Below are 23,186 nucleotides of genomic sequence, written 5' to 3'. Positions count from 1 at the left end.
AAACCTCAATAAGGTCACCCCTCAGCTTCCTACATTCCAGTGAGAATAAACCCAGCCGATTTAATCTCTTCTTGTAATTACAGCTCTTCATTCCAGGCACCAGCTCTTCTGTGCTCTCACTGTTGCCGCCACATCCATCAAATAGTAGAACTGTTGTGTTCCAGTCTTTTGTACAGCTGCATCATGATGATCCAACTCTTATACTTAACACCTTGGCCTACGAAGGCATGTGTTCTAAATGCCTTTTTCACTGGCCTATCCACTTCTGACATCACTTTCAGGGAGCTATGGGCTTGCACTCCAGGATCTCTCATACATCAGTACTCCTAAGGTCTCTGCAGGTAACTTTATACATTCTGTCAGAATTTGACCTCCTAAAAGTCCATTAGTTTGCATCTGTCTGGAGGGGGAATGGGAGAGAGAGGGAGAGGAAGAGATGGGGGATAGAGGAGGGGGAAAGGGGGCTGGAGAGAGTGGGGTGTTTTGGAGAGAGGGAGGTGGTTTGTAGAGGGGGAGGCGAGGGAGGGGAGAGAGTGAGGGGAAGATGAGAGGGAGAGAGAGGGGAGGAAAAGGGGAGTAGGGAAAGAGAGAGGGGAGGAAAAGGGGAGTAGGGAAAGAGAGAGGGAGTGGGGGGAGAGGGGGAGGAGAGAAGGGGAGTGTGGGAGAGAGGGGGAGTGGGGGGGAGAGATGGGGTGGGGGAGAGAGGGGAAGTGGGGGGAGAGATGGGGAGTGGGGGAGAGATGGGGAGTGTGGGGAGATGGGTGAGTGGGAGAGTGCGGAGAAATGGCTGAGGGGTATAGAGGGGGAGGAGCAAAGAGGCGGGAGCAGGGGAGAGGGGGAGGGAAGGGGAGGGTGAGAGAAGGGTAGGGAGGAAGATTCGTAGAGAAAGGTTGGGAGAGGGGCAGGAGGGTAGGTAGAGTGTAGGAGAGGTGAATTAGGAGTAATATCTAGGAGAGGGGAGTTGGGGGAGAGTGAGGTTCAGAGAGTGGAGTGAGGGGGAGAGGGAAGTTTGTGGAGGGGAGGTGAGGGAAGTGGGGAATGGGTGGAGGAGAGGGAGGAGAGAAAGATTGAGGGAGAGGTTAGAGTGTGAATTTTGCCACAATAAGATGAACAAGCAGAATCGCAGATGCTTTCAAAATGAAATTCAAGTAGATTGGAGAAAAAGGAAGAGTAGAAAATGCTGAAAAACAACTGTTGGGAGGGGATTCTTGTGGAGAGTAAGCACTAACTCAGACTGGAGCTGAATGAGCTATTTCTGTTTCATATATTCTGTCAATTCAATATAGCCGTTACATAGAACCACTTAATCAAAAACTTACCACAATTCTTTTGAAATCCAGGGGAGGAGAAGTCATAATCTTTAATTTCATTGTACCAGGAATCAACAACTGCCTGTCCTGAAAACATGAAAGAAATGATTTGATTAAATCTATTTCTGTGCAAAGCTGGACTGAGAATGAAATTAAATCCAATATCCTTGCAAGACACATTTTGTAGTATCAGTTACAATTGCCTCTAAATTGCAATAACTACCAAGAGGTAGAGGAATAGACGTATGCAGGCAAATTACGAAAAAATGTAAAAGCAACAGGGTTTTTAGTAGCGATTGACTTTACTTTCCACAGTACTGACTTAGTGCATGGGTCTTAGATGGGGTAGAATTTCATCTGTTCATTCAAGAGGGTTGTTTGAAACAGTATGTGCATAGTCCAGTTAGTGGAGCAACCATACTGAACCTGTGTTAGGAAATGAACCCGGGCAGGTCCAGGTGACTGGCCATTCAGTGAGTAAGCATTTTGGGAACTGTCATCAAAACTCCTTTAACTTTTCAGATACAGATTAGCTTTATTTGTCGCAGGTACGTTAAAATATGAAAACACACAGCAAAATGCATTGTTTGTATCAAATCAGCAAGGATTGTGCAAGGCAGCCTGCACATGTTGCCACGCTGGTGGTACCAACATAGCATGCCCGCAATTCAATGTTCATCATTGCAATGTGGGAGGAATCTGGAGCTTCATGAGGAAATGTACAATCTCCTTACAGACAATAGTGGGAATTGAATCTCGATCAGTGATCACTGGCACTGTAAGGCTTCTGGTAAGGTGGTGGCATGTTCACACGCAGCAGCTTCTCAGAGATAAACCAAAGCTGCTTTTTTCTTTGTTAAGTGTGTCTTTTACCATTGTAAGACAATTCTACTCCAAGAGCAGAGGGTACTGCGGGTCTACTCCATCAGTAAGCTGCTCATTGATTGGAGTAGCTGGACTGGTGTCAGAGGCGGAGCCAACTGAGATGTCGAAGGGACTGGCCAGGATGTCGGGGAAGGAGGCAGCCGGGATGTCGGAGGAGCCTGCTGGGATGTCATAGGAGCTGGTTTGGGTTCGGAGGAGCTGACCTGGTTGTAGACAGTGTTGCTGTCTGTTACTGGGAGACATTGGAGTTGGTGCATGAAGGCGGTGTGCAATATAACCGTGGGAGATTGTCACGGACATCTCACTTGTGGTCGTGAGACTCTGTTGAACAGTAACAATGTACAGTGCCTATCTAAAGTATTCACTCCCACCCCCCCCCCCCCCCCGGAAGTTTTCATGTTTTATTGTTTTACAACATTGAATCACAGTGGATTTAATTTGACTTTTTTGACACTGACCAAAAGAAAATAGACTCTAAAAACAGATCTCTACAAAAGTGATATAATTACAAATATAAAACACAAAATAATTGATTGCATAAGTATTCAACCCCCTTTAATATGACACACCAAATCATCATTGGTGCAGCCAATTGGTTTTAAAAGTCACATAATTAGTTAAATGGAGATTTGATATTGGAGGCCTGTATGCAGTCAAGGTGTTTCAATTGATTATCGTAAAAATACACTTGTATCTGTAAGGTCCAACAGCTGGTGAGTCAGTATCCTTATAAAAACTACACCAGGAAGACTTAAAAGCACTCCAAGCAACTCCACAAAAAAGTTATTGAAAAGCACAAGTCAGGAGATGGATACAAGAAAATTTCCAAGTCACCGAATATCCCTTGGAGTACAGTTAAGTCAATCATCAATAAATGGAAAGAAAATGGCACAGCTGTAAATCTGCCTCGAGCAGGTCATCCTCAAAAACTGAGTGACTGTGCAAGAAGGGGACTAGTGAGGGAAGCCACCAAGAGTCCTATACAACTCTAGAGGAGTTACAAACTTCAGCGGCTGAGATGGAAGAGACTGCACATACAACTGTTACCAGGGTGATTCACCAGTCGCAGCTTTATGGGAGAATGGCAAAGAGAAAGCCACTGTTGAAAAAAAAAACTCACACGAGATCTTGGCTAGAGTTTGCCAGAAGGCATGTAGGAAACTCTAAGGTCAGCTGGAAGAAGATTCTATGGTATGATGAGCTTTTTGGCTATTAGACTAAATGCTTATGCCAAATATCTCACATCATCAAAAAAACACCATCCCTATCGTGAAGCATGGTGGTGGCTGCATCATGCTGTGGGGATGCTTCACTACAGCAGGTCCTGGAAGGCCTGGAAAGGTAGAATTCATTTTCATTTTGCTGAAAATGAATGCAGCAAAATACAGGGAAATTCTGGAGGGAAACCTGATGCAGTCTGCAAGAGAACTGTGACTTGGGAGAAATTTGTTTTCCAGCAAGACAATGACCCAAAGCACAAAGCCAAAGTTACACAGGAGTGGCTTAAAAACAACAAAATTAACAGCCTGGGGTTGCCAAGTCAGAATCCAGACCTCAATCCAATTGAGAATTTTCAAATCCAGCTGGATTTGAAAAGTGTTGTTCACTCACAACCCCCATGTAATTTGACATAGCTTGAGCAGTTTTGTAAAGAAGAATGGGGAAACATTGCAGTGTCCAGATGTGCAAAGCGGAAAGAGACCTATTCACACAGAGTCAAGGCTGTAATTGCTGCCAAAGGTGCATCTACTAAATACTGAATTGAAGGGGGTGAATACTTCTGCAATCAATTATTTTGTGTATTACATTTGTAATTAATTTAGATCACTTTGTAGAGATCTGCTTTCACTTTGACATGAAAGTGTCCTTTTCTGTTTATCAGTGTCAAAAACACCAAATTAAATCCACTGTGATTCACTGTTGTAAAACAATTCAGCATGGAAACTCCCAAAGGGGGTGAATACTTTTTATCAGCACTGTAAGTTACAGCAGGCCTGTTACCCTTGTCTGGTGGTGCGACAGACGATATGGAAGCTGTGTAGTCTTGGTTGTAGTGTGGACTAGGCCTCAAGCCGTGGGAGACACGCTGGCATCCGCGCTTGGCTGGAGGCTGGCCTCTCCTGTCAGTGCTACCCTCCCCTGTTTGAGCAGTGGAATGAAAAGCAGGATTGTGTGCTTCTGTGCACTGCTAGGAAACTGTATAGTTAATTGTGGGACATGCTGCTCAGAGTCTTGGACTATATGTATTTATTGCGCATGAATGTTTCTTCTCTCGCTATTATGAATGTGCTACTTTATATGTTTACTGCCTTGGCTCCAGAGGAACGCCGTTTCGTTCACTGTATCTATGTATGGTTGAATGATAATTAGACTTGATTCGATTTAAAGTGACGTGTAAACCGCAATGGTACCATGCCGCCCTAGTTATGAATAAGTTTAAGTTTGGAACTTGTGCAAAGATAACTCATTTGAAGTGTTAACTGCTTCTCTTACAGATATTGTCCGACCTGCTGAGTATCTGTGCCTTTTGTATCACGCAGAATTCCAGCCTTTGCGGTCTTTTGCCCCTTCAGAGAAGTTTGGATAGAGGGAGCTCGGGATATTTTACTATGCTTTGTTAATAAGTTATTGATTGCACTATATGGGAGAAAGACTCAGAACTAGATACTCTCACTTAAAAATGGCAATTCAAAGTAACATCCAGATCTTTAAAACTTGCAAAATTATGCTGATAATATCTAAATTCTCCACTCATTTTGACACTAAAGATTATTAATTAAACAATTTTGATTCCTCATGACAATTTAAAATTAAAACTACATTTCTTTCCAACAGGACTGTCTTAAAGGTAAATTACTGATATCTTTAATTGAAGTTGTCCGAATGTACTTTACAACAACATTGTGTACAAAGGTGACTAAAGGTGGTCATACACTTTATGAGGCTTAATTGCTCCTGAAGTCCAGTCGTGTAATGTAAAATGAAAAATAGCATCTGTGCACAATAGTGCTTTACAACTAAAAATAAATATAGCTCTTAAGTTGTAGTATAGGAAGATTCCACTAACAAAATGTAATGGATTACCGGATAACCTATGACAGGAATTAAAAAAAGTCTCAGGATAGATGTAGGATTTCTTGCGCTTCAACTAGTGCCAGTAGGTCCAAGGGGACCAATTAACCTCATCTGATGATGCCAGAAAACCTCGGTGCCAACAGGATTCAGCCTGGATTATGTGTTCAAGGTTTCTGGAGCAGCACCTGAACCATACCCCATTCATGCAAAAGGAAGAAGTATGCTACCAAATGAATGACAGATGGCGCTGTTTATCTAAATTGGGAGCATGTGTTGGAATTTCAATGGATTTCCACAGAAGAAAAATGATTTGCATAGTTAAAGAATTAAGAGTCTTGGATCAAATAAACTGCATGCTGGTTCTGGTAGAAATAATCTTATTCCATGAGGCATGACCTATTAATATCCAAACAACGTATGCTCCCTCACAGAGGATGACCATCAAAGGACGTCAGAGCGCGATGCAACAGACCTGTGACCTGGCAACCTGCAGGGCCTTGCTGACACCAGATGTTCTCCCCATACGGTGTGTCACTGTGCTTTAGTGTTCTAGAGCGGACGAGATGCTTTGCCCATTTCTCTGCGTCGTTGCTGATTTGAGAGTTCAGGGTTAAAGATTGTGCTCCATGGCTCACCCGATACTTGTTTGCGGAACTCAGCAACTGTTTGGCAAAATTTCCTGAACCTTCACCTGAAAGAGATAAAGACAGGTGATAAACAGCTACTTTCAGCTACAGGGGAGGGGAGAGGAGGAGATCACTGACAGGCAGAGCTGCATCTTCCCCCTCTATCCTTTGGAGAATGTGACAGGATGGTAATTTGTGGCAGTGCCCAGCAGCAACAGAGTGGGCATCATCAGCCACACTTTCATCCAATCTAAGCTCTGCTACCCATATCCCAATTCATGCCAAGCCCCATTCACCATCACATCTCTTCTCACCAACTTCCAGTAGCTTCTAATACAACAAAATCTAACACTTAAACATTTTCATGTAGGTTTTAGAATTACTGTTCATACAGAACAAATCATTACACATCAAGGCAGTACAAGATAAGGCAACAAAAGAAAGCAGAATAAAGTACAAGAGCTACAGAGCAAATGCAGTGCAGGTAGACAATAAGGTTCAAGATCATAGCGAGGTAGATTATGAGGTGCAGATCTCATTTTACTATTGCGACACTCTCACTGGTCTGTATACAAATTTGGCTCGTTAGTTAATTCTGCTAATGGTCACGTGACTCAGCGGTGAGAAGGCCACCTTTCATACGCAATATATGTCTAGGATTGGTATGATTTGGGATTCAACCAAACAAGAAAGTTTGGATGTTCCAATGAAAGAACATTGATTGTAGCGAATACTGTGTAAATACTAACCCATACAAAATTATCGGCCACTAAGAAATGACAGATCATACACCAGCATAAAATTATAAAGAAGGTAGATTTACCAATTTTTCAACTCTACCAAAGTTAACAGAGAAAAGAAATATAAAAGGGCCCATTAAACCAATGCAATGTGCACATAAATGTTGGAGCTCATTTCTAGAGTAGTCAGGTGTATCATTTTACTCATGTTCTGAACGCACATTCTGCGTGAAAGACACCAGCTAAATTTAGAACTTCCCCCAAAGACCATCTCGAACAAACTGGCTCACTCAGGAGTATTGGCACTTCATCCTTTGAACCATTCATCTGCACAAAGCACTTTTACAACTGGATCTCTCCTTCGAACGGCACCTTCTCTTGTGCCCTGCTCCACAGCTCCCCCCAAAGGATTCCAAACCAGACTACTGTCCTTCAGAAAGCTTATCCTGCCTAGCCTTCTCAAATGTTCCATGATATCCCACTGCACAGAAAGTTACAACACATACAAAGACAATCCCGATTAGCTGACACAACGTTCCTAAGTTGGACAATATGGCTCCTTCAGCCGAAGCCAAAACATTCTATTAACAGGACACACTGCTTTCTCGGACACACTGCTTTCTCAGAAAACTGCTACAAGTAAAATACCACATAGCATAGCAGAAGAGATTTTAACCAGGGTATTACATTATACTAGGGAACTATTCATCATAAGTCTGATAACAATGGGGTAGATGTTGTCCTTGAGCCTGATGGTACATGTTTTAAAGCTTATGTATCTTCTGCCCAATGCGAGAAGGGAGAATAGAGAATATCCAGGGTGGGTGGAGTCTTTTGATTATGCTGACTGCTTTACTGAGGCTGTGAGAAGCATAGGCACAGTCCATGCAGGAGACGCTGCTTTCTGTGATGTGCTGAGCTATGCCATCATTCTCTACAGTTTCCTGATGTCAACTGCAGAGCAGCTGTCATAACAAGCCATCATTCATCCACAAAGGATATTTTTGATGATGCATTGATAAAAATTGGTAAGGGTCAAGAGAGACAAGTCAAATTTCTTTAGTCATTATTTTGGTTTTGGCCTTCAACTGCTTTATCATAGAGCATGAAGTTAACTATCCACACTGCTCACCCTCTATACGATTCTCATCCTAATTTCTGATATTTTCACCACTTCACTCCAGTTCCACCACTCTCCAACACGAGAGACACTTTACAGTGTTCAATTAACTTACTAATACACATATTTTGGACAAGGAAAAAATCTGGAGCACACAGAGGAAATGTTCAGGTTCACAGAAAGAATGTGCAAATCCATACTGACAACACCAAAGGTCAGGCTTGAGCCCAGGTGAAAGGAGTTGTGAGGCAGCAGCTCGACTGAGGAAGTCTAATGATACAGTTATAAGTTCTCAATCCCTCCTTTTAAACATATCTCCCTGTGAACATCTTTGTTTCTTTAAGAGTTCCATCCAACCCACTACAGACAGGAGTTTCAGAAGGAGTTACGCCAAAGATTCAGTAAGATTCAAAACAAGCGCAACACATGGGTGCGTGCTTAGCCCACTGCTCTGCTTCCTCTTCACCCATCAATTTGTGGCTAAGCACCGCTCAAATGCCTTGTGTAAATCTGCAGATAACACCACTGATGTTGGAAGAATCTCAGATTGTGAATCATAGGTGTACAAGAGTGAGATAAGTCAGCTAGTTGAGTGGTGTCGCAGTTGCAATCTCACACTCTGTGGTCACAGTACCAAGGAAATGATTGTGTCATGTTGAATCTTTGTAAGCTCGAGAAGTGGGTCACTTTTATTTATTTATTTATTGCGCTATTCGTCTTTTACGTATTAGATAGTAATCTGTCTATGTGTGGTTTTTCATTGTTCTACTGTGAATACCTGCAAGCAAAGGTACCTCAAGGTAGTATTTGGTGACATGTATGTACTTCGAACTTTGAGCGTGCAGGCCGAGTCACTACTAAGGAAGGTAAATGCACTGTTAGCATTCATTTTTACCTTAACCTTTTACACCCTTACTAATCAAGAACCTCTCACCTTCACTTTAAGTATACAAAATGTCTGTCAGTGTCAAAGAATTGCACAGATTAACTATCCTCTGGCTCAGGAAATTCTTCCTCATCTCTTCTCTAAAGGGGCATCCTTGTGTTCTGAGGCTGCGCCCTCTGGCTCTAAACTCCCCCACCACTTGAAACATCCTCTCCATGTGCACTCTATCTAGGCCATTTAATATTCAATAGGTTTCAACTGGATACCCCCTCATTCTTCTAAACTTCAGTGAGTACAGACCCAGAGCCAACACATGCTCCTCATACACTAACCTTTCATTTTTGGGATCATTGTCATAAACTTCCTCCGGACCCTCTCCAATGTCATCACAGCCTTTCTTAGATAAGGACCAAAAACTGTTCAGAACACTCTAAATGCAATCTGACCAATGCCCTATCAAACGCCAGCAGTACATCTTGCTTTAATATTCTAGTCCTCTTGAAATGAATGCTAACAGTGCATTTACCTTCCTTAGTAGTGACTCGGCCTGCAAGCTCAAAGTTCGAAGTACGTTCATGTCACCAAATACTACCTTGAGGTACCTTTGCTTGCAGGTATTCACAGTAGAACAATGAAAAACCACACATAGACAGATTACTATCTAATACGTAAAAGACAAATAGTGCAATAAATAAATAAATAAAAGTGACCCACTTCTCTAGCTTACAAAGATTCAACATGATATCTAAAACTTTTGATAAATTGCTATAGATGTGTTGAAATATGGCCCAGTTCATCATGGTAAAGCCATTCCCATCACTGAGCACATCTACACGAAGCATTGTCGCAGGACAGCAGCATCCATTATCAGTGACTCTCGCCACCCATGTCATGCTCTCTTCTTGCTGCTGCCATCAGGAAGAAGGTACAGGAGCCTCAGGACTCACACCACCAGATTCAGAAATAGTTATTACCGCTTAACCATCAGGTTCTTCAACCAAAGGGGATAACCACTCAAATTCACTTGTCCCATCATTGAAAGGTCCCCACAATCTATGCAGTTACTATTAAGGACACTTCATCTCATATTCTCAATATTTATTACTTATTTATTTATTAGTTCTTTCTTTTTTTTACTTGCAAAGTTTGGTGTCTTTTGCAAACCAAAAGTTTGGTGTATTTTTAGTTGAATGATCAAGTTGGTTCAGTCTTTCATTCATTCTATTATAGTTATTATTCTATTGGGTGGCAGGGTGAAGATACATCTCTACCATAGGAGGTGTAAGGCATTCCTTCCCTACACTAGCCTGCAGGTCACCACACGTGGGCAAGGTGTAGCATCTACTTAGGCCCCTGAGCGGGGGTGGGGGGGTCACATGAAGCTATGAGAGTAGGTGGTGGATGGTCATATGAACAGCTGGTACATATCGCATCATGGTTATGCGACCACTGACACCAGATAGACAATCTCTGATGAGCATTGATAATAGCTGGGGTCACCCATCTTGTAACGACACTGCCCAGAAGACAATGGCAAACCACTTCTGTATAATTTACCAAGAACAATCAAGGTCACAGACCATGATCACCCACATCATATGACACTGCACATAATGATGATGATGAGAATGCCCATAAGAAAATGAATCTCAGGGCTGTATATGGTGACATATATGCACTTTATTAATAAATGTACTTTGAACTTCGAAGAACTTAAAATGAAAGGATAAACCTTTAGGGAATCCTCTATCAGGATTCCCAAGTCCCTTTACAGCTTTGATTTTTGAATATGCTCACCATTTAGAAAATAGTCTATACCTTTAATTTTTCAACCAAAGTGCATGATGATACACTTCCCTGCACAGTTTTTTATCTGTCACTTCTTTGCTCATTCTTCTCATCTGTTCAAGTCCTCCTTCAGATTCTCTGATTCATCAACATTACCTGCCTCTCCATCTCTATTTGTATTGTCCACAAACTTAGCCATGAAGCCGTTAATTCCATTATCCAGATCACTGACACACAGGAAGCTGGCCCAACACCTGTCTATACGGGACACCACTAGTGTGGTAGCCAACCAGGAGAAATCCCCATTAATCTCATTCTTTGCTTCCTGGCAGTCAGCCAATCTTCAGCCCATTCTATTGTCTTTCCTGTAATGCCATAGGCTCATCTTGTTTTGCAGTCTCATAGGACAATAGGATAGAGAAGCAGAATTAGGTTATTTGGCCCACTGAGTCTACTCTGCCATTTCATCATGGCTGATATTGTTTTTCTTTCAGCCACCATCTCCTGCCTTATCCCAATATCCCTTCATGCCCTGACCAATTAAGAATCTTCCTTAAATATATATAAAGACTTGGCCTCCACAGCTGCTTGTAGGAAAGAATTCCAGACTCACCACTCTCTGTTCTGAAAGGATGCCCCTCTATTCTGAGGCTGTGTTCTCTGGTAGTAGGCTCTGCCTCCATGGGAAACATCCTCTCCATATTCACTCTATCAAGGCCTCATTCTTCAGAATTCTGATGAATACAGGCCCAAAGTCATCAAACGCTCTTCACATGACAAGCTTTTCAATCCTGGAATCATTTTTGTGAATCTCCTCTGAGCCCCATCCAGTTTCAGTACATTCTTTCTAAGCTAAGGGGCTCAAAACTGCTCACAACACTCCAAGTGAGGCGTCACCAGTGCTTTATAAAGTCTCAACAGTACATCTTTGCTTTTACATTCTTGTCCTCTTGAAATGAATGTGAATATTTCATTTGCCTTCCTCAGCAGAGACTCAATCTGCAAATTATCCTTTAGGAAATCCTGCACAAGGACTGCCAAGTCCAATTCCTCTTCAACTGTTTGTATTTCTCTCCATTTGGAAAATAGTCAACACATTCATTTCTTCTACTAAAATGCATGACCATATACTTCCCAACACTGTATTCGATCTGCCATTTCTTTGCCCACTCTCCTAATCTGTCTAAGTCTTTCTGTAGCCTCACATTCCAATATCTTACCAATCACTGGTCAGGCTAACAGGCCTATACATTTTCTCTTTTGCCTTCCTCCCTTCTTAAATATTTGCATGCAACCTTCCAATCCACCAACCAGAACCATTTCAGAATCCAGTAATTCTGAAAGATAAGAACTTATGCCTCCATAATCTTTTGAGCCACCTCTTTCTTTTTCCCGGGGTCCAATATACTTCTCATCTCTCTTCTACTCTATATATTTGGAAAAAACCTTTGGTATCCTCTTTTGTATTACTGGCTATCCTACCTTCAAATTTAATCTTTTCTCTCCCTATTTTTGTTTTAGTTGAGTTCTATTGAATTTGAATAGATTCCAAGACTTCTCCCTCTCAAACTGCAGGGGAATTCTATTATATTATGATCACTCTATCCTAAGGGTTCCTTTACCTTAAGCTCACTAACCAAATTTGGTTCATTACAAAACACGCAATACAAATTTACCTTTTCCCTCATGCACTCAACCAAAAGCTGCTCTTTAAAGCTATACTGTAGGAATTTAGCACATTCTTTCTCTTGGGATCCGGTACCAACCTGAATTTTTTAATCTACCTGCATATTGAATTCTCCCATGACCATTATAATACTGCTCTTTCTCCATTTCTTTCCTATTTCCCATTGTAATTTGTACCCCACATTCTGGCTACTGTTTGGCAGCATGTATGTAACTACCATCAGGGTCTTTTTATCCTTGCAGTTTCTTAACTTTACCTACAAGGATCTCACAATCTTTTGATCCTACGTCATATGTCACTTCTTTCTGAGGTTTTAGTTTCATTTTACTAAAAGAGCCACTCTACCCACTTTACCCACCCTGTCTATCCCTTAGTTATGATATGTATCCTTGGATGTTAAGCTCCAAACTGTGATCTTCTTTCAGCTACAACATAGTGATGCCTCAATGTCATACCTGACAATTTTTAACTGTGCTACAAATCTACCTTATTTCATATACTGCATTCATTCAAATATAACATCTTCAGTCCTGTATTCTACTTTTCTACTTTGTCTTCATGTTACCAGAAATTAAAATCTTAACCCTCTCTAAACTTATTTTTTTATTCTGGAGACTTCCATAACCTCTCTTGCATTCCCTTTTTACTTTATCCTTACATTTCCAAGCAGTTGAACCTACCATTCCTCACATTTAGTTTAAAGCTCCCTACTGTTGACATCTAGAAAAGATGCTTCATTGTCCCTCAGATGCCAGGGTCAAGGGTGTCTCTATCAGTTGCAGAAGTCACCAGGAATAAAAAGTCCAAGATCATTATAGACATTGGTACTAATGACAAAAGTAGAAGATGGAACGAAATCCTGCAAAACAAGACAACCAGGGGTGTTCTGGTGCCAAATCCTGATGAGGGTAGGAAATGGATAGGGTACATGAATGCAAGGCTGTGGAGTTGATGTAAGACGGAGAGTTCTTGGACTATTGTGAGCTCTTCTGGAGCAGAAGTGACCAAAACAAGAGGGGATGGGTTGCACCTGAATTAATGAGGAAAAGAAGGGGGCAATATCCTGGCAGGAGGATTTGCCAGTGCTACTTGGAAGGGTTCAGATTAGTCTAGTTGGGGGTGGGTCCCAAGTTAGAGCAAGCAAATTCAGTAGACAGAACAGACAGCAAGGAAAATCTGATGGGCTAATCTGTCACGCTGAAAGAAGAGGTACATGGTAGTCATAGCATAGAGAGGCACATGGTACTGGAAAATAACAGCTGTTACAGAAACATGATTGGGGAAATAGCAGGACTGGTAGTTTAATGTTCCAGATACAGATGCTACAGGTCTGAAGGAGGTGGGGTAAGAGAGAAGGGGAGTTGCTTTTAGGAAATCATCTAGTGGTTGCTATTTGGCTATACAGGTGGAATTCTGAAATAAATGTGGTCACTGATGATATTGACCCCCCACCCCCATTAATCACTGGAAATTAGGGGAGCCAACATGTAGGGAATCCACAGACAACTAAGAATAATAGGATTATTCTTCTAATAGATTATTATTCTAATATTAGGGAACAAAAGAAGGTGACTTGAACTTTCCTAATATTGACTAGATAGAATGGCATTTGTTAAGTGCTTTCTTAAGCAATGTGTTAAAGAATCACGGGAGACAGGGCAACACTCAAACTATTGGGAAATGAGGCTGGGCAACTCACTGAAGTGTCAGTGGGGGAAGCACTTTAGGGACTAGTATCAATAATTCTAATCGTTTTAAAGTAGTTATGGAAGAGATGATATTAGTCCACAAATTAAAATCCTAACAGTGGGGCAGGGCTAATTTTGACAGCGTTAGACAGGAACTTGCAAAGTTTGATTGGGTGAGGCTGTTTAGGGATGTGTGGCAAGGGGATGCCTTTAAAAGCAAGAAAGGTAGAGCTCAGGGTCAGTATATTCCAGTTAGAGTGAAGGGCAAGGTTGGCAGGATTGGGAAATCCCAGTTCACAAGGTATATTGGGGCTCTGGGCAGGAAAATGGAAGAGGAAGATATCAGGAAGGGGAATACAAATAGTGGGAGTCAAGCGAGGAACATAAATGAAGTAGGAGTACACTTAATTGGAAAGCCAGGAGTGGAAATATAGGACATGAGGTAGCTTGGGAAGATAAGGTGAAAGAGAAGCCTACAGGATTCTGAGCAAAAAAGTAGCTAGGGGAAGTATAAGACCCCTTAAGGATCAATATGACCATTTATATATTGGAGCTACAGGATAGGGATGAAATCCTAAATCAGTACTTTTTGTTTGTATGTACCCTGGTGTTAGTAGAAGGTCAGGAATTCCGAGAATGGTGATATCTTGCAACATATCACAGTAAAAAAGAAGGTACAGCCTTAAAAACAAACAAAGCTAGGGGCATTGATTTAAAGAGAGAGAGGAAAGACTTAAACTGTAGATAGGGAGGAGGATATCTAGAATGAACTGTTAGAGGAAGTAGTAGAGCTGGTGGAATTACAATATACTGTATCTCATTCGGACAGGTGTAAAGGTGTAGAGGGATATGGGCTAAATGGGACTAGTTCAAGTAGGCATCGCAGTTGGCACAAATGAGTTGTGCTGAAGAGCCTTTTCCGTGTCTTATGACTGCTATTTGATTTCTGCTGTATTTTTGTCAGTTTTCTATGAGGATGGGACTTGGAGGCACTGTGCTCTTCAAACCCCATTCTCTCCCCATGAAACGCTTCTGGATTTCAGGCGGAATCTGCAGGACTTGCCACTTTCCCTCCTCTTTCACGCAGCACAGAGGGCGGCGGAGACGGGAAATTTGGGCGCAGTGGGAAGGGGAGTGGGCCAAGCCCAGCCTTAGGCAGTCTGGGCGGACTGCAGCTGGGCAGAAGCCTTGAGCAAGTGCCCGTGCCCGAAAACACCTCTCCCCAATTACCTCTCCGAACCCAGGGCCAGAAGCAGCCCCATAGCCATCGGAAACACCATAACAAACCGTACTGCATACAGTGATGTCCGGACAGGAGCCGCCCTCACACCCGGCGACGGCAACCACCAAGTGACCCAGCCATGTGATGTCAATGTCACTATAGCTACACATGCCTGACCAGCCTTAAGACTGCTCCAGCCCATCCTGTGCCGCCAGGTGACCCAACCACTCAGCCACGTGATTCAACGTCACTATGGCTGCATGTGATTGGCCTTCCCTGGGGCTGTCCTGCCCATCCTGCACTACCGGCTAGAGCAAACACTTAACCAATCAAGGTTAGACAGTCCAGCACTTCTCCAGGCACTGGTGTGGAAACACCAATGTCCTTGAATGGAAAATGCTACAAAGAAAAAAGTAGAGGATATGGCCCAGTCCATCACCGGTAAAGCCCTCACCACCATTGATAACATCTACACCAAGCGTTGTTGCAGGAAAAAACAGCGTCCATCACCAGGAACCCTCACCACACAAGCCATGCTCTCTTCTCGTTGCTGCCGTCAGGAAGAAGGCACAAGATCCTCAGGACTCCCACCACGAGGTTCAGGAACAGTTATTACCCCTCAGCCATCAGGATCTTAAATCAAGGGAGACAACCCCACTTAATTCACTGAAATGTGCCTACAACCTATGCACTCACTATCAAAGACTCTTCATCTCATGCCCTTGATATTTACTGCTTATTTATGTATTATTAATATTATTATTTCTTTCTTTTTGTATTTGCACAGTTTATCTTCTTTTGCACACTGGCTGTATACCCAATTGGTGGGGTCTTTTATTGGTTCTATTATGGTTATTGGCTTTATTGAGTATGTCCACAAGAAAATGAATCTCAGGGTTGTATAAACCCCATTTCCAGAAAAGTTGGGATATTTTCCAAAATGCAATAAAAACAAAAATCTGTGATATGTTAATTCACATGAACCTTTATTTAACTGATAAAAGTACAAAGAAAAGATTTTCAATAGTTTTACTGACCAACTTAATTGTATTTTGTAAATATACACAAAATTAGAATTTGATGGCTGCGGCACACTCAACAAAAGTTGGGACAGAGGCATGTTTACCATTGTGTTACATCACCTTTCTTTTTAATAACACTTTTTAATCGTTTTGGAACTGAGGATACTAATTGTAGTAGATTTGCAATTGGAAATTTTGTCCATTATTGCTTGATATAAGACTTAAGCTGCTCAACAGTCCGTGGTCTCCGTTGTCTGATTCTCCTCTTCATGATGCACCATACACTTTCAATAGGAGATAGTTCTGGACTGGCAGCAGGCAAGTCAAGCACACACACTCTGTGTCTACAAAGCCATGCTGTTGTAGCCTGTGCAGAATGTGGTCTGGCATTGTCCTGCTGAAATAAGCATGGATGTCCCAAAAGAGACGTTGCCCTGATGGCAAAATATCTCTCTATTTTCCTAATATACGCCTCAGTGTCAATGGTACCTTCACATACATGCAACTCACCCATGCCGTGGCCACTGATGCACCCCCATACCATCACAGATGCTGGCTTTTGCACCTTTCGTTGATAACAATCAGGATGGTTGTTTTCATCTCTGGCACGGAGAACTTGACACCCATTTTTTTCCGAAAACTAGCTGAAATGTGGACTCATCTGACCACAGCACATGGTTCCACAGTCTTTCGGTCCATCTGAGATGAGCTCGGGCCCAGAGAACCCGCCGGCATTTCTGCATAGAGTTGATGTATGACTTCCTCCTTGCATAATACAGTTTCAAGTTGCATTTCTGGATGCAGTGACGGGCTGTGTTAAGTGACAATGGTTTTCTGAAGTATTCCCAAGCACAGGTGGCTATAATTGTCACAGTAGCATGACGGTTTCTTAGGCAGTGCTGCCTGAGGGCTCGAAGATCACATGCATTCAACAGCAGTTTCCGAACTTGCCCTTTACGCACTGAGATCTCTCTGAATTCTCTGAATCTTTTCACAATATTATGTACTGTAGATGTTGAAAGACCTAAATTCTCTGCAATCTTGCGTTGGGAAATGTTCCTTTTGAACTGACTAACAATTCTCTCACGAATTTTGGCACAAAGGGGTGAGCCATGACCCATCCTTGCTTGCAAAGACTGAGCCTTTGATGGACGCTACTTTTATACCCAGTCATGATACCTCACCTGCTACCAATTAGCCTGCTTAATGTGGAGTCTTCCAAACCGGTGTTACTTGAATATTCTGAGCACTTTTCAATTTTATCTTAACTCTGTCCCAACTTTTGTTGAGTGTGTTGCAGCCATCAAATTCTAAATTTGTGTATATTTACAAAATACAATTAAGTTGGTCAGTAAAACTATTGAAAATCTTTTCTTTGTACTTTTGTCAGTTAAATAAGGGTTCACTTGAATTAACATATCACAGAATTTTGTTTTTATTGCATTTTGGAAAATATCCCAACTTTTCTGGAAATGGGGTTTGTATATGATGACATAGATGTACTTTGATAATAAATTTACTTTGAACTTAGGTCAGACTGCTCTGGTCAATGCATATGGGGCTCAGTTGACCTCTTGAGATGTTGCACTTTAACGGGCAGGGGACTTCGTATGCTGACCGCCGATGATGGAAAGGCAGTGATATACAATGTTTCCAATAGTGTGTAAAGGTTTCCAATAGTGTGTAAAAGTCAGCAACAGCTTCCTGAGTGAAGTGGAGATCGCTGGACTGAATCGTTTTCAACTGACTGGTAAAACTCCAATAATGCGGCGCACTCAGAACCAAGATGTTAAATTAGCCCATTTTCTAGATTATTCTATATTGTTTCTATCACGATAGTTTTGTTAACCTGGTGTCTGGGCCCAGTGAGTTGAAGGGGTGTTGGATAGCATCACCTCTTGGGCCAGATGATCTACCTTTGGTATTTCAGAATAGTGGATCATTAGAGTTTTGATATATTTGTACAAATATTAAAGCATGCCTCTAATTGTTTTTCCATTAGTGTTGATGGCAATGTTCAGTACATAAATCCAGGGGGATTCCGGAATAAGGTTGTTGGAGGGCTGACTACACTATGAATGGTGTGGGTATTTACTGTTCAGGTGCTAATTGAGGGAATATGCTGAGGGAACCCTCACTCATCTCCAATTCCATAACTTTTGGACAGGTGATTTTTTGATATTGATGGTAACAGTGGCCTAAACTATATTTGTGTAGATTAGTTGTTTTGAAGATTTTACTTTACATAATTAGAAAAGGAACATTTTTTAGTTGAAGGAAAGTGTGACTCGTATAGGAGTGAATGCATCAATACTATAGGAGGAGTTCCTTTAAATTAAATTAGTCATTTTTTTCAGTTGCCCAACAGGAAAAAGAGAACTGAATTGTACCTGACGTAGGTGCCAACGAGCCTGTCTTCGATGTGTCAGGTTTGCTTGCGTTCTCTCGGGGGGCTGACGGACCCTCATCCTCCTGCACCTTGCTCCCAGTGGGCAGGACATTTCTAGTAAAGTAGCCCGGATTGGTGATGTTACCAGCTGGGTCAAACTGAGCCACCACAATAGTGAGACTTTTACCATCAGATGCCAGGCCAACCCCCATCTCCTTGGACTCTCTCCAAACCAGCTGTGTGAAATGACCTGTGTGGAAACCACAGGAGGGTAATTCATAAAATTTAATTTGTATTTTCCATCCCCATGTTTTATTAACCAATACGGATGTACTGTAACCTCCAAAGTGCTGAAATTAGACCCAATCTGGCCCCTCCACCATTCTCCCCCTCCATCTATTCAGCTTGAAGTTGGTCATTTTCGGGAACAAAGTATCAGCAAAAACATGAGGAACCCAAATAATGCACAGTCAAATAACAGAACGTACAAACGTGCATGCCTTCAAAACCATCCCACCTTGATCCACCCTCACCCAAATGCACCCACATCATACTTTATAAATAACTCTGGATTTCTCAGCACCTCCTGTACTGATGACCTGCCCCCACTATTACAGCATTTCCATTCAGATCATCATTTCTCCCATCAGTTGTACCAGAGCTGATTATGTTGGTTTCAGAGAAGGAGAATTACCACAATTCTTCTGAAATCCAGGAGAGCAGAAGTCATAATTCTTAATTTCGTTGTACCACGAGTCAGCAACCTGTTGTCCTGAAAACAGAATCACAGGAAAACATTTAGGTCTCTCAAAAGAGAAGTAAAGTCCATTTCAGATAAAGAGAAGTAGGCGAAGAATTTCAGGCTTTTATAATACACCATTATATATAGCTGTACAACGCGGAAACACTATGTCCTTGTTAACCATCTATACTGAACTCATTTACCAGCACTAAATCTGTAGCTGTACCTTCAAAGTGTAAAGAAAATTTATTATCGATATATATATACGTTACCACGTACTACTTTGGCATTCACTTCCTTGCAGGAGTTTACAAGGAAAAAGGAAATACAATAGAATTTATGAAAAACGAAGACTGACAAACAATCAATATACCAAAGACACACTGCAAATAAAAACAAATATAGCGAATTCTGCTTAATTGGGACAGCCGCTCATTTGGAACAACTCTTAAAAAAACTAAAACTAATTGAGGAAATAGCCGGGATTCACTTCATTTATTTGTCGCTTATGCATCTTAGTTGGGACAGGAGACTTGCCAAATAGTTTCTAGCTAGCATCAGTCAGGTACACTTGTGCGGCAATTAAACACTTGTACTTCAAGCAAACAATTTTTGAAAATTGTCAGTTGCCTGGGTTTGCGTTCAGGAAGTAGTAATTTTAGTCACTGATAGTTGACGAGAAATAAGCCTAAGACGGAACAGTTTTGCTCAGTGCCAAGACGATCACTGTGGTCTTCCCCACCCCCTCACCTCCATTTGTGACATTTACTGGGAGTGCTGTATACAAAGGGCCCAATGCCTTGTTGAGAATTCCTACCATACATTCCATAATGTCTTAGACCCACTACGATCAGGAAGGAGGTACAGGAGCATCAGGACTAGGACTACCAGACTGGATAACAGCTTCTTCCCACAGGCTGTGAGTCTCATGAATACCCTGCCACCACCGAGGTCGCGTCACTAGGACAGCGAGCTGTTTACTGTTTACTTGTACTGCACACTGCAGGCACTTCAAATTATATTTTATTAAACTTATTTGTGGTAATGTTTTATGTGCTGAGTGTGTTACGTGTTTTGTGGGTGCACAGTGGTCCAGAGAAACATTTTGTTTAGTTGTATATAGGTACAGTTAGATGAGAATGAATTTGAACTTATCCTTTCTAAACAGACTGAACAGGTTGGGTCTGTATTTTTAGAAACATAGGATTCTAAGTAGCTTTGACAGGATGGAAACATGAGATGTTATCACATGTGGGAATCTCAGATAAGTGGCGACTCATTAAAAACAGAAATATAGTACTTCTTTTCACAGTGGGTGGGGAATTCTTGGAACTCTTATGTTGTGGAGATTATATCACAAGTATTTCAAGTAGAGGTAGTTAAATATTTGAAAGATCAGAGTATTGAGGGCTGTGGGGAGTTGGCATAGAGGAGCTGAGGCCAGGACTAGACCAGCCATGATCATGTTGAGTGGTGGGTCAGGCTTGAGGGACTAGGAGGTCTTGCTCTTATTTCCTTCTTGTAAATTTTCTCTGCCATTAGCCATGATGAACATTATCCTGTAGTCTACAGTTTTCTCCTTCCTGTGGACAACACCACTAATTTTCATGTTCATTATACTTTCTACATCCATATCCAAATCATTAATTTGCAAGCTGTCACCAGTTTACCAATGCATGATGTACAGATAAACACATGTTTGAGTGAACTCTGATAGTAAGCTTCAAAGTCTGACATATGTACGTGTTCATTCCTATGAATGGCTGAACTAGTTTTTGTCTCTCCATGTTTAGTACTTGTTCTCTCTTAGCGTGTTTATGACATCATTCATCACAATATTGCAGAGGTATGGTTACCGTGCTGACTGATTTTCTTTTTGACTCACAGACAAAATTCTAGGAGTTCCTGTAAAAATGGAACTTGTGTATTACCACCCCCCATCCTCATCACATTCTACAGGGGTTGTATTGAGAGCACCCTGAGCAGCTGCATCACTGCCTGGTTCGGAAATTGCACCATCTTGGATCGCAAGACCCTGCAGCAGATAGTGAGGTCAGCTGAGAGTATCATTGGGGTCTCTCTTCCCGCCATCATGGACATTTACACTACACGCTGCATCCGCAAAGGAAACAGCATTATGAAGGACCCCACGCACCCCTCATATAAACTCCTCTCCCTCCTGCCATCTGGGAAAAGGCTCCGAAGCATTCGGGCCAGACTATGTAACAGTTTCTTCCCCCAAGCTATCAGACTCCTCAATACCCAGAGCCTGGACTGACACCTTACTGCCCTATTGTTCTGTTTATTATTTATTGTAATGCCTGCACTGTTTTTGTGCACTTTATGCAGTCCTGTGTAGGTCTGTAGTCTAGTGTAGCTTTCTCTGTGTTGTTTTTTTTTACGTAGTTCAGTCTAGTTTTTGTACTGTGTCATGTAACACCATGGTCCTGAAAAATGTTGTCTCATTTTTACTATGTACTGTACCAGCAGTTATGGTCGAAATGACAATAAAAGTGACTTGACTTGACTTAAATACAGCAAACAGTATGGAACCCAGCACCAGTCCCTGTGGTGCATCAATGGTCACAGGTATCCAATCAGCACTGCACCCTCTGCTTCTTGTAACCAAGCAACTTTAGATTCTACTTGCCATTTTGCTTGAATCCCATTTTGGACCAGTTTTCCATATGGGACTTTGTTTGGAAGTCCACATGGACTACATCAACTGTATTAGTTTGTTACAGCTTCAGAGTAGTAAATCAGATTGGTTAGATAGGTTTGCACCCTTAACAAAGCCATGCTGTCTCTTTTCGTTGCTAGCAGGCAGGAGGTACAGAAGCCTGAAGCCCCACACCACCAGGTTCTTGTATGAACTTGCTTAACCATAATCCTACCACAGCAATGGAACACTATGGACTATCTCTTGGATGACCATGGACTTGTCTCTGATTGAGCTTTTTAGCACTAATTTATTATTTTACTGTCTTTTCTTCACTGTCTTGTATAATTTATATTCTGTGTGGTCTGAATCTACGTGCCTACGATGCTGCTGCAAGCAAGCTCTTCAGAGTACCTGTACCTCATCGTAGTTTGCACCTGACAATAAACAACAACTTGATATGTTTAATCCCTGCCTTTCCCAGGTAAATTAATCTTCTCCTTCTGAGTTTTCAATAATTTCCCTAAGACTGGCATTAGACTCTCAGATCTGTAATTACCTGGCTTTCTACCACTGCTCCTTGAATAGAAATACCACATTTTCTGCCCTTCAATCATCTGGAACCACTTGTAGCAAGAAGAAATTTAGAAATCTTTTTTGGGCTCCAGAAATCACCTCCCCTGACCACTATAGGGGTTCCAAAGAAAGAAATCTACTACCTATACTTTTAATGATTACATGTTCTACAATTTCACTTCCTCCCACCCTGCATTTTCTAACCACAATGGCTTTCATGAATATAGATGAGAAGTTTGCATTTAAGACTTCGCTTACGTATATAGTCAATGCACAAATTACCATTTTGGCCCCTATGGGCTCTACTCCATCAGGTCCATAATAATAGCTGGTGAAGTGTATTTGATCAATCATGTGATGAACTGGTTGGGCCTCCAACGCATGGGCACAGGTTTTAAAATGCCCATGTTTTTGTTTCGGCAGGCCTGGTTTGTAGCTCCTACACTGTAAGTTGCCCAGCATGTACCTTTATCAACATGACTCAGTAAAAACTAATTAATACAATTTCTTTGTCAGTCTTGCTCAGCATATATGTAGCAACAAGTGTACAATAGCCATTTCATATGAAAGGGATTTCTGCACTGGTAGTTTCTATTTGAGGCTAATTTGGGACTGCCACAGGTTAGCTAGGAGTTGCTCGGTGGGTGGCTGGAGAGTATGGGAGCTAGTATCCATTATCTACCTTTTTCCAAAGAAAAAGTGCTTCTGAAAAGATTCGGGGTCTTAGTGGTATTTATACTATACTTTGAATTTTGAACTTTATCCCTCAGT

The 23,186-nt window shown here is 41.8% G+C and overlaps 1 protein-coding gene across 3 annotated transcripts in view; it reads right to left on the bottom strand.

The window, feature by feature from the left end:
- The window catches only part of glipr2 (GLI pathogenesis-related 2), a 62,007-nt gene that overhangs the window by 10,641 nt on the left and 28,180 nt on the right, over nt 1–23,186 (bottom strand). For all 3 annotated transcript variants that reach the window (XM_073052089.1, XM_073052091.1, XM_073052090.1), the window contains 4 exons: nt 19,133–19,210; nt 18,440–18,688; nt 5,743–5,961; nt 1,320–1,397 (listed from right to left, as the gene is read on the bottom strand). In XM_073052089.1, the coding sequence (XP_072908190.1) occupies nt 1,320–1,397; nt 5,743–5,961; nt 18,440–18,688; nt 19,133–19,210 (624 nt within the window). The remainder of the gene's footprint in view (nt 1–1,319; nt 1,398–5,742; nt 5,962–18,439; nt 18,689–19,132; nt 19,211–23,186) is intronic.

This window comes from Hemitrygon akajei, chromosome 7 (assembly GCF_048418815.1).
Source record: "Hemitrygon akajei chromosome 7, sHemAka1.3, whole genome shotgun sequence".
In the NCBI taxonomy this organism is placed as follows: Eukaryota; Metazoa; Chordata; class Chondrichthyes; order Myliobatiformes; family Dasyatidae; genus Hemitrygon; species Hemitrygon akajei.
This window is presented reverse-complemented; position numbering and strand designations above follow the sequence as displayed.